This window comes from Arvicanthis niloticus, chromosome 9, assembly GCF_011762505.2.
Source record: "Arvicanthis niloticus isolate mArvNil1 chromosome 9, mArvNil1.pat.X, whole genome shotgun sequence".
Classification (NCBI taxonomy): Eukaryota; Metazoa; Chordata; class Mammalia; order Rodentia; family Muridae; genus Arvicanthis; species Arvicanthis niloticus.
The window spans coordinates 17,146,317-17,163,517 of record NC_047666.1 but is presented as its reverse complement, the minus strand read 5'-3'; the positions used below and the strand labels follow the sequence as shown (position 1 = coordinate 17,163,517).

At 35.4% G+C, this 17,201-nt stretch overlaps 1 protein-coding gene across 4 annotated transcripts in view; it reads left to right on the top strand.

The window, feature by feature from the left end:
* Ctnna2 (catenin alpha 2) overlaps positions 1 to 17,201 on the top strand; it is a 1,050,408-nt gene that overhangs the window by 1,012,005 nt on the left and 21,202 nt on the right. For 2 of the 4 annotated variants that reach the window (XM_034511447.2, XM_034511446.2), the window contains 2 exons: positions 4,004 to 4,138; positions 16,171 to 16,314. In XM_034511447.2, coding sequence (XP_034367338.1) covers positions 4,004 to 4,138; positions 16,171 to 16,314 — 279 coding nt within the window. The remainder of the gene's footprint in view (positions 1 to 4,003; positions 4,139 to 16,170; positions 16,315 to 17,201) is intronic. The other 2 variants (XM_034511450.2, XM_034511449.2) reach the window with 1 other exon arrangement.

Here is a 17,201-nt window from a genome sequence, read left to right as displayed (position 1 = left end):
AGAAAGCCAACTATATAGAGTCCTGGGTGCAAATGAGATAAGGCACATACCCTACGACCACCTGCCCAGAGATGGCACAGTGCAGTGGGCTAGGCTCTTCCACAGAAACCACTCATCCACATATGGCTGACAGGCTTGCCAGTGTGATGGGGATGCTTTTTTCAATCAAGTTCTCTCTTCTCAAATGATTTTGGCTTATGCCAAGTTGATGAAAAGCTAAACATGTGGTAATAAAGCATGATTCCTTTTAGTTAATCTTGATCTTTCTATGGTATTTTGACACTCATGATTCATTTATGCTTTGCTATAAATTGGACTAATTTTTGTGACCAAGGACAATCTAGATTTCAGCTGTATTTTCACACAGATGCAAATAAATCTCAGAAAAAAAACCCCTGAAATCCTCAAAGCCTCATCTGTGTTTTTACAGGAAACCAGAATGTGTACTTGAAACCTTCTCTGTCTCACATAGAATATTTAATTATGTTTCAGCAATTTTCATTCAGCCTGGCTTGAACTAGAACATGAGAATTCCTCTCTAAAGTGTCTTGCTGCTAGAACATTTCTTGTACGGGTACATTAGGCAGGAGACATTTTTAGATAACCGATTATCCCTTCAAGCCTCAGTTAAGGCTAGTTCGCAGTCCGAAGTACTTCAAAGCAAATATACTTTAAAATACAAAATAAGAATCTGAAATAAAAATGGCATGCACTCTCATTACATTGAAACTCTATAATAAACATGAATGAGCTTCAGAAGTTGGTAACCTTTGCATATCTTGAAAGACAGAAGGCTGGTTTCTTCTCTGTGAATATTCCTACTCTCCTAATTTTTGTGTTGGAGTTTCTAGCTACAGATTTCTTTAGGGTTGCTCTTCTGTTTCCTCTCTGTTTAACATCTCAGCCTTCATGTCAAAGTACCAATAAATACATTGACCCTGTAGAAGCTAACCACTCGGACCAGAAGATTCAACATTATAGAATATACAATAAGACCTAAAAGACACCCCCTTTTAGGTTTATTTATACATGATAGCTAACATAATGGGATGTTTCTGAGAAACTTGCTGGACTGGAAATCTATTATTATCATAACTTCAAATTATTTTCATTGTTATCCTAACAAACTTCATCATCATTTGTAGCAGTTGAAAACCAAACCATGACATTATGGATGTCAGGGTTACATCAAATGTCAGGCTTCAGAATGTTTGCTGAGCTTTTTTTTTTTCTAGAAAATTTCATAAATATTCTAGAGAGTTCACCTAAGAGAAAACAGAGACAGAAGACCCACCTGAATACAAGCAACAAAGATAGCCACAAACCAGAGAGAAAACCATGGAACTGTGTCTGCAAATGTTTGTAGGCACTGGGTATGTGGTACCATGAGAGTTGGAGCAGTGACTTGATAAGACTTCTTAGAAAGGATTTAGTTTCTTTTTTTCCTGGGAGTCAAAATTAAAAGAAGTTTGAGCGGCTTTTCCATTACATATTCAGTAACCATGTTTGAAAGTATCTCTACATAGATTTAGGTGTATAAAGTTCTGTAGCCCCAGATTTGATTCCTGGTTTTGTTTTTATAATTTAGGATTTTAATTACTGAATTGTTCACAGCATGATATGAGACATTTCTCAAACCAGTTTTGATAGGAAACATAATATGAATACATTCACTCCTACATACACATGCATAAATGTACAGGGAGACAAGAGAGACAGAGACAGAGGATTCTATGATTATTCCTAGATTTGAAGGTACAAGATTTGAGTGCTATTAGCAATGATTTTGAAGTAAACAGATGAAAAATATTTTCATATCTTTTGATATATTTATAGGCATTATCTATGAAATATCTGGAAACTTTGTTAGTGTTTTCTCTAAACAGGTGGTTTTTTTTTTTTTTTTGATATACAGGGTTTTTTTTTTTTTTTTTTGAAATTTTTATTGGTCTGCTCTGCCTTTTGAAAATAGTGTTTGACAGGTTCAGTTTAAATAATAGAGCAGAATATTACCGAAGACTTGATTGGTTGCTTTCATTTTGCCTGAAAATATTTTTATGAAGATTTGAGATATACATGCAATATAAATGCTTTACGGACCACTGCATTTTTAATTACTGTTCCATTGAGATAGAACTCTTGGTTTAATTTGCTGCAAGGTATTTGTATTGAAAGCTTTGTGAGCCCTCTGGGGAGATATCATTTTAAAGTTAATTCCTTCCAGTATATGGGTCTCAGGAGTAGGATAAATATTACAGTATTAAGTACTTGTAGAAAACCAAAAACAGACTCTGTGGGATGCTTCCTTGATAAATTCATTTAGGGAAAAATGTATCACGATTGTAGGTGCTATGTATGAAAGAAATTTATTTATTATTTATTTATTTATTTATTTATTTATTTAACTAAGTTGTTATGTTATAAAAACAGCTTCACAGTGTTGTTGAAAGAATTCCCATCCCAAAGCTTATTAAAAACTTAAGCCTGTCATTCTCACATACTCTTCCCTGTGTTATTTTATGACAGGTGCTAAGGATTGAACATTGTGTGTGTGCTCATGCGTGCATGCATGCGTGCATGTGTATGTGTGTGTGTCTGTATACCTTTACAAATACCAAAGATAGCTACAACAACAACCTGAAAGCCTCTCAAGCTGGATATTTGGTAGTAACAAAATTACTCAGTAGCCATTGGCTTAGAGAAGTCTCAGAGACATTTTAGAGAAATATTAGAAATATTTACAGAAATTGGTAGCTGAGCTTGGTGTGTATTTGACATATATCTACCTACTTAAACTACAATGTAAATTAATCTCCAAAGAGAATTGACTCTGGTTGAAAGGTTCCGTTGCTATACTTATGGGGTTATTTCCACTAGTTTCAAATATAGCCTATCAGATACTCCTCTTACAACAGCCAAAATCCATTTAATAGTTTCATGTTTGAAGACTTTAGTATGTTGCTAAATTTTTTGATAAGCAGGGAAAAAATCTGTAAAATTGACAGACTTAGTGAGTTGGGGTACTCCCTAGAAAACGAAACTAAACAGATATCCTGTCCAACTAATTAAATTGAACCTCGCCCCATGATTAAGAACCAATTGTCAAAGTATTGGACTTCTGGCTTCCAATCCTTTATATTTGTGTTTCTTCATGGTGAGAAAATAGAAGAAAACTAGACAGAAAAAAAGACAATAGAATAATAATTGTCTTAAAATTTCTGAAGATAGCTGACAAACACAAATATCCCTATAAGACTTTGTAGTCTTTACTAGCCACCTGCCATTTCCATTAAAAGATTAATTTGTTAAATAAATTTTTAAATTTTATAGTTGACTCTAATGCATTTTGATATATCCCCTTTCCAACCTTTCACATTATCCCATGTACCTTCTAATTCCTCTTCATATATATGTATGTGTATATATATATATATATACATATATATATATATATATATATATCCTCTTCCTCTGATAGTTCTCATTAGTTATTTTTATTGCACATATGTATACGCGCGCGCACACACACACACACACACACACACACACATATATGTAAAACCTATTGGGTCCAATTAGTCTTACCCATATGCAATATGCACGTGATTCTAAGTTCGCTTTTGCAACATGGGCAACTACCAGGGGGCTTGTCACTCCAGAAATGACTTTCCTTCCCTCAGAAGCCCTGGAATATTTGTAGTTCTTCAACTAGTAGTAGGACTGTGTAAGCCCTGTCCCAACCCATGCTGTAATGTTTACTCTTGTGGTAATGTGCAAGTCTCATACAAACAACCATAGCAGCTGAGGCTTCATGGGTAAAATCTTTCCAAAGTGGTGCTAGCCACTTGAAACCATTGAATCTGGCATTTCTCCAGTGCATCATGGCAAAGTGGAGTTAAATGAACATAATTAAAAAGGTGACACCAAAGCCTTTTAAACCGTAAGTGTTAGAAACCGAAGAGTACTTACTAATTGATATCACTTTTTTTGTTTTGTTTTCTAGTGCCCTGACTCAGCATGTAAGCAAGATTTATTAGCCTACCTTCAACGGATTGCCTTGTACTGCCACCAGCTTAACATCTGCAGCAAAGTGAAGGCAGAAGTTCAGAATCTAGGAGGAGAGCTCATTGTGTCAGGGGTAAGCAGGGATTTTGGCCTCACAATGTCAAGTTCCTACTGCTTTACTTCTAAGGCAAGCATTCTTGGCAACAGTACTCCTGAAAACACCAAATGACAGTGATTCACAGCTTAAAAAAAGTTATCTCCATTATTCCAGACCTTACAATAGCTCACAAAGAGCAATTTGATTTTCCAATTACCCTATGTTTATACTAGCCTTGTACAATCTCCATTCTTCACAAGAAAACTAATTTCATAGTCTGGAAACTCATTGCCAAGCTGTGACTATTCTAATTATTGGGGGCTATTGCATATTTACTCATTGTGAGTCGGCTTCCCCATTGTTAGTGCTGGTAATTTTCATGCTCTATTCAGGAGCCAGCCTCTCTAAATGTGGACTAGGTTCACATGTTAGAGATGATGAGACATTTATCAGGTTCCAATGCATACTAGGTTATCAGTAACCCTTGACAGTCAATTGTTTGAATTTGATACAGGTTGATGTGCTGTTGCCAAAACCGTCCATAGTTATGAAACACTATGCTATATATTCTTTAATAGACCACCCTAATATTTCCCTTTTCATAAAAATAGAATTATCTAAACCATTTCCATCAAAGCATAGAAATAAGAAGTCCAAGGAATGTTTAGAAGAATCAGGATTTCTTGGCAAGATTCCAAATGTTTGTGTTGAGGTTCTTCACCTTGGCTTCTTCTTCTCCTTCATCCCCTTTCTCTCAACACAAGATGCCATTTATTTTAATGATTTGCAAGTTCCAAAGTGTGGCCATGCCACCTTTAGTTCTTTTCCCAGCTACCCATGATGCAGCCACTGTACTTGCAGAATGAGCAGAAACATAACCCTATCAACATGATGAATATGAGCAAATATTCAAATCCTTCTGAAATCATTTCTGTTGTCTTGGAAAGACAACACTCTGTAGTTTGGTAAATCTATATGGCTAAGTATAAATCATCCTCAATCCTGAGTGTTTCTGTTCCTGTGTGGCTTGCCTTGCTGAAAATCAAGCTGGGGAAAGAGCTGGTCTGGTTGGCATGGAGGTCCCATCTGGAAAGTTCGTTCCATGCAATCCTACCTTTGAGCTCAGTCAGTTGGCTATTTTGTGCCTCTTCCCAAAGCACAGTCACCTCTTTGCATTTCCAAAATGCTCCTGCCTCAACATTCTTCCACAACCAAGAGCTATCTGTCTTGCAGTGTGTCCTTCTGTCTCTCTGGTGATGATCAATTCTCTCTCACCAAGAAGTGATCAAAACATTGCATCTCCCTTGCTTCCTTTTATCTTCTGCCTTGACGGTACAGTTTTCCATACCACTCTGCTTCTGTGTCCATTTGTCCATAGCACCTGTGAAACTGAGTGCTTTTTGTTCAGCTTGCCTCATGTGCTCCCATGTGTTACTTTTCAAATCTTATGATTGACATGGATGCTCAGTGTATCCTTGTGGATCTCAGACTCCATCAACCTCATCTGGGCAAATATTTTCCCTGGCAGAGCAGCTGTCCATCACCTTCTCAGTACCCATTGTCTGTCACTGCCTCCAGAGCTTCATCTCCATTGTCCTTTTGCTATGTAGATGTAGTCCAAACCATCATGGCTTTGAATCACTTGCACTGTTGGCATTTGCAGAGGTGTTTGAGATTAAGAACACCTTCAAGAAGCCTGTTTTTCCTTCCTTGAGTCTTACTGGCAAAATTCATATGTCTTTGCATGGGAGAAGGCTTCTTATAGAGGAATGCTATAATAACTCTATGATAATCTAGAATCAAGTGCATTATGAACATTGGCTGTCATGCTGCTCAGTTATGGTCCTGCTTAGGGCCACTTCATGGTTTTTTGTTTTTAAGCTTGACTGCTGTGTGATGCCACATCTGCATCTGTAGCCTGCTGTCTTTCCCACTTCTGCTTTCATATGAGTCTTCATCCCTTTTCACTGATAGCCACAATGGAGAGAAGTTCAAAATGCAATATACATATTGTGCAAAATAGCCACAAATGACTGCCTTCAATGTTCAGAAAGTCAAGGATATGAGACCCCATACACAGAAATTTTCAATTATTTTGCCAAGAAAATTGCACCATTGCTGTGTGCCACATATACTTTGTTCTCCTTTGGGACAAAGTTGCTACATTTTTTTCACAAGATGTTATTGTACTTTCACATATAATCAAAAAGAATATTTGAAGGATCTTTCTTGTTTCTCATGAACATGGATTTCATCAATGTGGCTTCTTCTTTGAAATATATGAAAACAATCAGGAACTCAAAGTCTTTGCCAAATGGATAGATATTTGGATAGATTATCTGCAGTTGCTAAGAAAAGTGATTTAAGTTTGAAAACATAAATCATGCGTTATGCTTCCATGGTGAACATAGGTTAAAATAAACACACACATACATATCATATCAGCATACTGATGTTTGATGTGATTCTATATGGAAAAGCTGGAATTGGGCTGTTTTACAATGTCTGCTTTTGACTTTAAATGTTGGAGAAGAAAAACTCAACTAATCATGGGAAAGACTGAGTATAAAACTCTGAGTCATGAAAGAAAGTATAGAAATGAAGTACTCTAAGATGTATATCTTTGGAGACTCATCCTTACAGCTACTGTCTAAAATGCCCTCGTTCTCTGGCTGCTAATCTATTTTTTTAGGTTGGCTTATACAATTCTAAATAGCCTTATGTTGGCTTGTATAATCCTGAACAACCTAATAGTACAATTCTTATAAAATTTCAAAGTAGTAGATGTGTTGTAAGCCAATTAATTCAACACAGTTATAAATAATTCACACTTGTTTAAATCAACAGAATGGTAAAAAAACATGGCAAAAAAAGAAATAGATGTAAGAGACTAGCTGGTTTGAGTATGAACTAGCCTTGTTTAATTTGGTATTGTTTAAATTTTTACATCAGTTTTGAGGAAAGAAATAAAAAAGATAAAAGGGAAGAAAAAGCAGAAAGCAAGAAGAAAAAGGGGAGGGAAGGAGAAACTTTACCACCAATATTTTAAGGATATGTAAAAGTCTGCTAAATGTGGCAGCATTATATCGTCACGAGAGGAAATTTGAAGCAACATATATTTTTGTCCTTTATAAGTAGATGTGTGTATGGTTTTATATGTATCTGTTAGTGTTGTGCAAGTATGCATGTGAGTGTTTGTACATATGTGTGCATATTCTTGTCAACATAGGTCAACATTGGGTGTCTTTCTGCAGACATTCTCTCTCTATTTTTTTTCCAGAAAGCGTTTTTCAGTGAAGACTGAATCTCATTGATTTGGCTAGGCTTGGTGGCCCACCAATGAGCTTCAGAAATTTGCCTGTCTTTGTGTCCTCCTGTGCTATATTATGGGTATAAGCTATGAAGCTAGGCTTTTCACATGAGGTAGAACTTTTTCACTGGAGGTAGAACTCACGTCTCCTTGCTTGTAAGGGACTCACTTCAACTGACTGAACCAATTCTTCAAACCTCTGAGGCAAAGTTTTTTAAAAATGTAAATGTTATTTTGATTATTGTTTTAAACAGAAATAGATGCTTCTCTCACATAATACATCTCAACCAGAGTTTCTGCTCCATTTCTCCTAGCCTCTTCCTACCTCCCCTATCCCTTAAATTCACTCTGCCTCCATTTTCTCTTCAGAAAAAAAGCAGACATACAAGAGGCAACAGTCAAATAGTACAAAACAAGATACACTAAGACATGGCAAAGTCTCTCCTATGGGGGATGGACAAGGCTATCCAGTAAAAGAAAAAGTCTCAAGAGCAGTCAAAAGGATCAGAGATACACCTGCTTCCACTGTTAGGATTCTCACAAAAACCCTAAGCTAACTGCCATAACATATATTCAAAGGACATGGTACAGACTTTCCAGGCCCTGTGATTGCCTTTTTTTGTCTTTGTGAATCCATGTGAGCCCTGTTTAGTTGATTTGGTAGGCCATGTCATAACTTACCTGAATTAAAATAAAATAATATAGCATTATTTATTTGGGAATTTTATACAATATATTTTGATAATATTCACCAACGCCTTCCCGTAACACCTTTTATATCTGTCCTTGAACTTGTTATCATTGTAAAACAAATGTAAAAAAGCAACAAGTCAGTGCATGCCTGTAATTCCAGGACTTGGGAGACAGAGGCAGCGGATCTCTGTGAATTTGAGTCTAGTCTTGTCTGCAGAGTGAGTTCCAAGACAGCCAGAGCTAAACCAAGAAACCCTGTGTTCAAGAAAACAAAACAACAACAACAAAAAAACATATTTAAAATGATAAATTATTTTATATATAAAATTTACATTTTATTTATGCATGTGAGTGCCTTTATGTATGTCTGCACCTCTTGCTTGCCTGGTGCTCTATGAGGGTAGAAGACAGAATCTGATCCACTAGAACTGGAGTTACAATTGTGAGCTACAATGTGGGTGCTGAAGATTTAATCTAAGTGCTCTTACCTGCTGAGCCATCTCCCCAGACCTTATGTCTTTCCCTTCCTTCCTTCCTTCCTTCCTTCCTTCCTTCCTTCCTTCCTTCCTTCCTTCCTTCCTTCCTTCCTTCCTTCCTTCCTTCTTCCTTTCCTCCATCCCTCTCTATTTCCCTCTCTCCCTTTTATTTTTCTTCCTTTTTTCTTTTTTCAATAGCCGAATGAATCCACTTTGTGTTGTACATGCATGAGTGTGTAGCCATTCACTGGAGTGTAGTCAGTCTACCAGAGGCTACTCCCTCAACTCCCTTAAACAAATTCTCCCACCCTCAGAAGCCTCTACATAGCTGTAGTTATTCAGTCAGGGTGGGGCCCTTGATGTGTCTTTTCCTCCATGGAAGGTTGATTAGCTTGATCTTGTTGTGTGTAGGTTGCAAATGCTTAGAGGTCAGAGGTCAGTTTTGTAGAGTCATTTCTCTCCATTGACCTTTAAGTATTCTCTTTATTAACCTTTAAGTGGGTTCTGGGGATTGAACTCAGTTCATCTGACTTGTGTGGGAAGCATATTTACCTACTGACCATCCCACTGGCTTAGTTGCCAGTCATTCTTACTGTGTATATTTTAAATTATACATTTAGAAGATTCAGGTGGTACAAGATGAATAGTCATGGTGATCTATGAATAATATTCTTTAGAATACTATAACTAATTAATTTACAAGTAATTCCAGACAATAGCATGTAAATAAAGATACATATATGTCTATATATACACATACAAAGAAAAACATAAATACTTTATGTTTCCCCTTTGTTTTAATATGATAGAGTCTAATTTCTGGTATATATGATATGATCTAGAACAATTTATAAAATGTACAATGTAAGAATATATATATATATATATATATATATATATATATATATATATATATACATTTATATTAGTTGAGATAGGGATGACATTTTGAGTAAGCTTGTATCTCCTGAACATTAATGAAAAGTTACAGTATTTTGTAATGGGATGAAATAGTATTTGGAACAACAATTCTATCTAACAATGTAGCCTTATTCTTTAAATATCTTCTTTTAAGGAATTTTAAAAAAAACTTTTGATTCTAGCTATAGTCAATTTTTAAATATCTACAGTGATCAAATCATACAGTAACAGGGGGCAGAAAATCTAAATTGCTATTTTCACATGGAGTTAGAACACACTTCTGTATTTCTTTTGAACAAAAGGACATATAGTTAGAAATTCACAGTAATTCAAAAAAAAATTTATTCTGATCTTCTTGCCAGTGGGTCATTAAGTCGTCAGGCTTAAAGAACCTACGTTCCTTGAATCCTAACAGTGGCTGTGTCCATATCTGTAGACAGTGAGTTAATTCCAGATAATAAATCTGGGTTGGGGAGCATGTTCTGTCCAACAGTAAGAAAATAAAATAGATATTTATCAGCTACAAAATGGAAACAGTTCTTAGTACACATTTTATTGGTAAGGTGAGTTGCTACAAGATATAAATTTTCCCCCAAGTCTCACCTCTGGTCTGTTATAATGGCAAACTGGAATGGGTACTTACATGCTGATTCCTTCATTCCTCTTTGTACTCACATTCATTGCAGTAATTCAATATATTAGGTTTTTTTTTTCACAAATTCTCTAGGAAAATATATTTTTTTAATTCTCACAAGGCACTAACATGACATATCACCTGTTCAAAGTTATATTTTTGAAGAAATAGGGAATTAAAATTTTAATAGAAAAGTAAAAATTTTTTCTTAGGTGTTGAGTGTTATAGAAATCTGCAGTATTAGTTGCCTGGTATTGTCTATCTAAATTCAAGCAGCCTTAAGCTAAGGGTTATGGCACACTGATCCAATGTAAGAACTGGTTTTCCAGTTATATAATCTGTGATGGCAGTCTAACCAATAGACTCAGTTCTATTTCATTTAAACCACTATACTGCCTATTGAGAAAAATTATTCAGTGAGAGATAAAACTAGTGGGGTTGATCATCCTGAATTATTTTGTATGCACAAAAGGACTATGTGTCAATGCAGTCTTTTGAAAAGAAGAAAAAGACAGTCTCTATTGGAAAGCCCGGGCACGAGCCAAGTAAAATGACCTAGTTTGTGTGGACAAGTTTATGATTGAGCTTTATTTACTGTCCTCATCATATTCATTGAGTAGCCTCATCTAAACTTGGACAGGACTGATCAATTAATTTTAGTTTAGTTTGAGGAGTGTTATTGATTTTATTTTCTTTTGTTGGGATTAAAATACCTCGAAAAAAAAGCAATTTAAAATGAAAGATTTTATTATACATCACAGGTTAAGAGTACAGATCATCATGTTGGGAGATCAGGGCAATTGGAGCTTGAGTGAGCTGAGGACTGTACACTAGGGAAGCAGAGAATAGATGATACGGCTCACTGTCTCCAGTTAATGCCATGGTGGTTACACTGCCATGCGTGTGGTTCCATACATAGTTAAAATGGGTCTTGCTATGTCAATTAACAAAAATAAATCAAGAAAATTCCCCAGTGACACACCTACAGGTCCATCCCCCAGATCATTCTAGTTTGTATCAAGTTGACAATAGCAATTATTACAAAAACGTTTATTGTCTATTAGATTAGAAAGGGTTAATGGCTTTAAACAGAATATATGGGTCCCAGAATTATCAACAGCATCATTTATTTCTTATAGTATTAGACATTTTTGGAGCTGTGAGAGCCTTTAATTAAAAGAAGGAAAGCAAATAATTAACACCTTAATCTGTTATCAACTAATGCCACAGATATCAGGTGATATTCTGAGAATTATGTAACAGCCTCTTAATAATACCTTGTAAAAGAAACGTCGAAACTGTATTCATGGAGTTAGATGAAAGAAAGAAGATAATTAGCTGTATCTTGCAAAGTCCTTGAAACTTAGGCAAACATCTGGAAGTAGTAATGCCTTATAAACTATTAGTATAGGAGATATTCTAATCTTGAGTACTGCTAACTTGTGATAGTTTTTTTTTTTTTAAAGTTGTATCCCAAGTTCTTTATTATTGTTAATGTTTAAAGGAATAGTTTTACATAGGATTTGAGAATTTAGTTCAGTGATATAGCATTTGCCTAGCAAACTCAGGGCCCTGGGTTTTGATGTACAGTAAACAAAAAAAGTTTAAAATACTGCTTAGATAAGTATTGTGAATGGAACCATTTAAACAATTTTGAACATGTGAGAGTGAGTAGTTTTATGTGTGCTTACTCCTTGATAATGAACCAAATAACAGAGGTCAAAGCATTCAGAAATACAGTGAAATACATAGAAATACAGTGCTGGCTTTCTGGCTCTCCTGTTATAGGATTTACCATTGTTAGCCACAGTTACAATCGGTTTATATTTATATCTAGTCTGTACTTCATTTGCTAATTTATAATAGTTTCCCCCCTCTCTTTTCTACTTCACTTTGCTCCCCAGCAAGTGAAGAAAGGATATTGAAGGAAACAGATAAAATATTTTTAAGATGCTATAAATATTAAATAGATAAAACAGAGACTCACTATTAAACTATATACTAAAGATGACCTGGAGAGTTCATTATTTATTTTATGTATATTTTCTACTACTAAAGATGCCCAAACACAGCAATGTCGATAGGTGGGCTCTTTTCAGTACTAGGTCTGGGAAAGTTCTGAAATCAGTATTTTTCTAAGCAGGATTAGTGTTTGTGCAATTCCTCATGATATTGAGTTGAAATTTCTCCTGGCATGCCTCATTTTGTTGAGAAGATTTCATAGGTTCTGATGATCAGTATGTCTGCGATGGGATGGCTTTCATATGGTACATGCGTCAATGTTATCCTACCTTCCAGTAACAGACTAACAATCAGGAATCTAAAGAACTGCATTTATTTCTCATCCACATGGGATAGTTTCTGGTTTATTGAATTTAGAATCTACTGATTCTCTTACATCTCTACTAGCAAATAAATAATTATGGTGGAGGATACTTTCTATTGTGTTTTTATTAGACTATATATCCTGTCTCTTTTCCTATGTAGCTTCTCAGCTTTTGGGGTGTTTGGGATTCTCTGTTAGAATGGCATTGCCTCTGATGGCTACCTCTATGTCTCCACTGATCTCTTGGTTTACTGCATCTGAAAATAAAAGTGTGTTTTACTGTTGTCTACATTGTCCCTATAGATTATTTTGTCAGGTGCTTTCTCCAGCCTAATTTAAATGATGTATGAAATACAGCTTTGATCACAGCCCTTAGAAGAGAAATATGTGACACACTATGGTCCATGTATCTTATAAATAGGAAAGGCTTCTGGATGGGCAATATGGAGCTTTCTTATTACAGATTGTCTGAACTCCTTCAAAATACATCATCTTACTCTAATCTTGAACAATCACTTTCCTTTTAGGCAATAAATGTATCAAATCTTGCATCATAATCTCATTTTCTAGAATAAGACTTTAAATCTTTCATCATCGATAGTATATCTTGTTTTATTTTCTTTGAATACCTTCATGTATGTAGAGGCCTTGCGATAATGAAGTTGATTAGAACTAGAGTTAGGTGTTCTGTCAAATCTGTATGACCTGTGTCTTAACCCCATTCATCCACTTTCTTTGGCAAATCTATTTTGCCACTGGAGTGACTATCCTGGAGTTGTTCCAGTCTGGCTCAATTTCAAAGGAATGTCTATTTATTCTTTTCTGCTATAATTTCTAGACATAATATAGTATCACAAAACAAACAATTATGCATTTAGATAGAACCTGATTCCATCATGCTTCTGTGACAGTTTATTGAGACTTGTCTTCCTGAGGTAAATTTCTTTAATAACACTGTGGTCAATTTGTGTGGATCTAGCCTTGTTCAATTTTCCATGTTCAATTAGTTTGTATAGACATCTGCAGATCATTCTTTGAAAACATCCCTATCATTCCAGTGGTCTCTTTTTAGTCTTCTGTGTTAGAAATTAAATTGGATTCATTAACACAAAGAGATTAAAGCCATCTTATATGTCTTTGGTCAGATGAACATAGTAACTGTAATGACAGAAACTCTGGCCTGGCATCTTAAATTCACTTGGGGTCTTATCTTGAAGAGATTCCTCATCCATTTTGTTTAATATCATGGAAATCATGCAACAAATTCTTAGCTGAAGTCAAATTTAGATTGTATGAACATTGTCAAAGGGCTAGACTTTTAGATTATATCCTGCATCAAAGAAGTTACGATTTTTTTTTTTTTGTCTAATTCCATCACTACAGGCATTTTCACAGTCAGTCCCATAAAACTCACCTGAAATGTCAGCACAGTTTATTACTGCGCATCTTTTTGATGCAGCCTAGTTTTGCATTGGGTTCCTGAAGACATTTTTCATTTTCAAATTATCAATAGGCAGCCAATAAGAAATACTTATAAATTATGGTCTAACTTCCATATGTTCTGTTTCCATATTTAAAAACTACTTAACCCAAACTCTGTTCTTTTACAATGGTGTAGAATTGTAACTTCTTTGTTGGGTAGCCAAATATCTTAAGGTGTTTATTGGAAAATGGGCAATTGCATCATAAATCTTTATGACCTTTGCATGTTTAAAACATATGACATGATTCAAGTTTCTAAGATTTAATAATCATCTCTGAAAATAGCAACCATAATTGACTAGTATATTCTCTACAATTAAAAAAATCAAGCAATGATTATTATCTAAAACCAGTGGCACATTACAAATTATTAAAAGTAGATAAGCCACCTAATCAATGATTCAATATGTAAAATCTAAGAGTAAACCTTCATAGGGTCATTAGTTTTAAAATGCTACTGTATGCTGAATTTGAATTTATTCATAGAATTATATAAAATGGAAATACTTCAATACAGCAAGGAAAGTATATGTAGAGAATTTCTCTAACCCAAGGAGACTGTCAGATGTGAAAAAATTTCCTTCAACATAAACACTTGATAATTTTTTCCTTTGGTGTCCCCTCGAATTCTTTAAAGAAATTTGTTTAAATGTCCTCAACACTAATTTTGAAGCTGAAGATGTTGCTAACTCTATCATTAATTCAAGTTTAGTAACTTCCTGGCAGCATTGCATAATTTTATATTATAATTACTGTAATACACATAGATGTGGTAAACAGAAGAATTAGAAATTGAAATAGTTATTTTAAATCAAAGATTTGATAGTTTGTCTGCATAGACAAACAATCTAAAAGTTATTCCTTTGAATTGCACTGTTTGCTAGCATGTTTCCTGTGCAGAGTTTTGCTTTTCATGCATTCCACTACCAGCGGTCCTCAACCTTTCTAGAGCTGCAACCCTTTAATACAGTTTTTCAAGTTGTAGGGACCCCCAATCATAAAATTATTTGGTTGGCACTTCATAACTGTGACCTTGCTACTGTTATGAATTATAATGTAAATACTGATTATGCAGGATATCTGATATCTGACCTCTAAAAGATTCATGGTTCACAGCTTTAGATCCACTGCACTAAACAGAAGCGACTCTGGCTTCTATTTTAAACAGGAACTGGCCTTCAGTATCAAGTTTTGTTTTTTTTTTAAACAGTTCCTACTTCATAGCTTGTATTTTACATTCCTATATTTCTAAGCTATCACTTGAAAAAAATTACAGTTCTCTTACATTTGCTGCATCTTGACTGAGAGAAAACTGACATAGACATTAAAGTCCTATCCACGGGACAGAATTGTCTACTTCAAGAACATTTGGTCAGCTAGTTATCCTCTGAGTCACACGGATTTACATCTGAGTAGGAACATATAGAAAATTTGGAAAATGTAAGAATTTTACCTTTAATTTTTCTGTAGTTTTGAAAGTGGGCTTTATAGGCCCAGTGAAAATACACAATATAATTGATATCAATGGAAAACAAAAGAAAACAAAAACCAAACACACACCAAGAAAAATAATAAGAGATTTTAAGAATTGATTCTAAAGTTAGAAATGAACATTGATTATTGGCTTATCTTTTCAATCGTGCCATTTACACAACCCAACACTGGGTTCCAAAATCAATAGTAAAAACTTGCTGTTACAATAATAAATGTTTCACAATGAATGAGGTAAGTATCCCTTTCATTCCACATGCTGGGTTATGTATAGAGGTGAAGACCTTGGCCAGGCTTACACAACAAGACACTGGAACCTCTAAGCAAGGCACCTGGAACTCCCACATTTTGTTCCAGAGTTTAAGAGCTACAAACCACCCTTGCTTTCTCTCTTGGCAATGTTCAGTGCTTTAAATAGAGGAGTCATTCCTTCTGAGCCCATTTAACTATCCCTGACAGTGCTGGGCACGAAAGAGGGCTTCTTCATTCTTCTCGCATATGTTGCTTTTATCTGCTGGATACCTAAAGAGGAATCTGAATGACCTGGCTGCTTAATATCCAAAAAGCCAGCACATATCTCTTCCAGTACCTAAGTCCTTCATAACCTCTTTCTCCTAGGTAATTCCCAGTTGTTCCCTCCTCCACTTCCCCAATTCCCTCTCAAGTAGCATACGGGATTTTTTTTTCTCTTGCTCTCTCTCTCACTTTCTCTTTTCTGTATCTCTCGGAAATCAGACAGGAGTTCAGAGCACTTTCACTACCTTTTATGAGGTAGATTGTGATGTCATAGATGGGGGCAGGGCTAGTCAACTTTCTACCCACCTCCCAACCTGTGCTGAGGGAGCTCCAATCGGGAGTGGAAGCAGTGACTCCTCCATGGTAAGTAACTTCACTTTATAATCTAATATCTCTTGCTGTAATTATTAATCTAAGATGGGTGGGGGTGGAGTGGGCTAGAATTCTAGACATATGCAATGAACATATGCAAGCTAAAACCCTCTTTACTTAATCAACTTTGGGCAAAGGTACTATTTGTTTATGGCCTAGTTAGGAATCTCAGAGCAGAGGTAAACTTCAGCTGTGACCCAGACTTGAGAAGGATACATAGTGTTGTCATTGTTTTTCAGTCTTTCTTTGCATTTGGGTCTAAGTTACCTCAAGTGTGAAATGTGTAGAGTCTATTCTACCATCTCTGTGTATTCTCTGAAGAAAGCTAGTCAAGGTTTTTTTTTTTTTTTTTTAAGTAAAATTTTAGGGCTACAAAATTACCTTTATTGGCACTGACCTTTAGACTTACTTATGGAACACTTCTAAAATCACAAGGGTAAAAAGTAAAGAAACTGAATTTTCAGCATTCCTGAATTAGATGTAAGAAAATGAAAACTACCTTATGCCCTGACAGAAGTGAATTTTTAAAATGAAAAAAGTCACCACTCCTGCAAGTTTAGGGCTCGCCATTTTTGTGCATGTTTTTATATGCTATTGTTGATGTTAAGTGTCATAACATTGCTGTCTTACGGGTTCACTTGGTGGTTAAGATGTGTGGAAAGATGCCATTTTTTGAATTTCTGATGCTGATTGGCTTCTTATATGTCTTACTGTTTAGAAAAGATGAAGAGGAGTGAGCCATTCTCTGGCTTCCTTCCTAGCTCTCTCCTGGGGACTTATTAAAATGTTGGAGTTGGAAGCTTTTGTCTGCGAGGGCAAAGGGGTTTCATAAATGTACTTTTAAAAGAAAAATAGGGACATCATAGCCAACAGGAAGA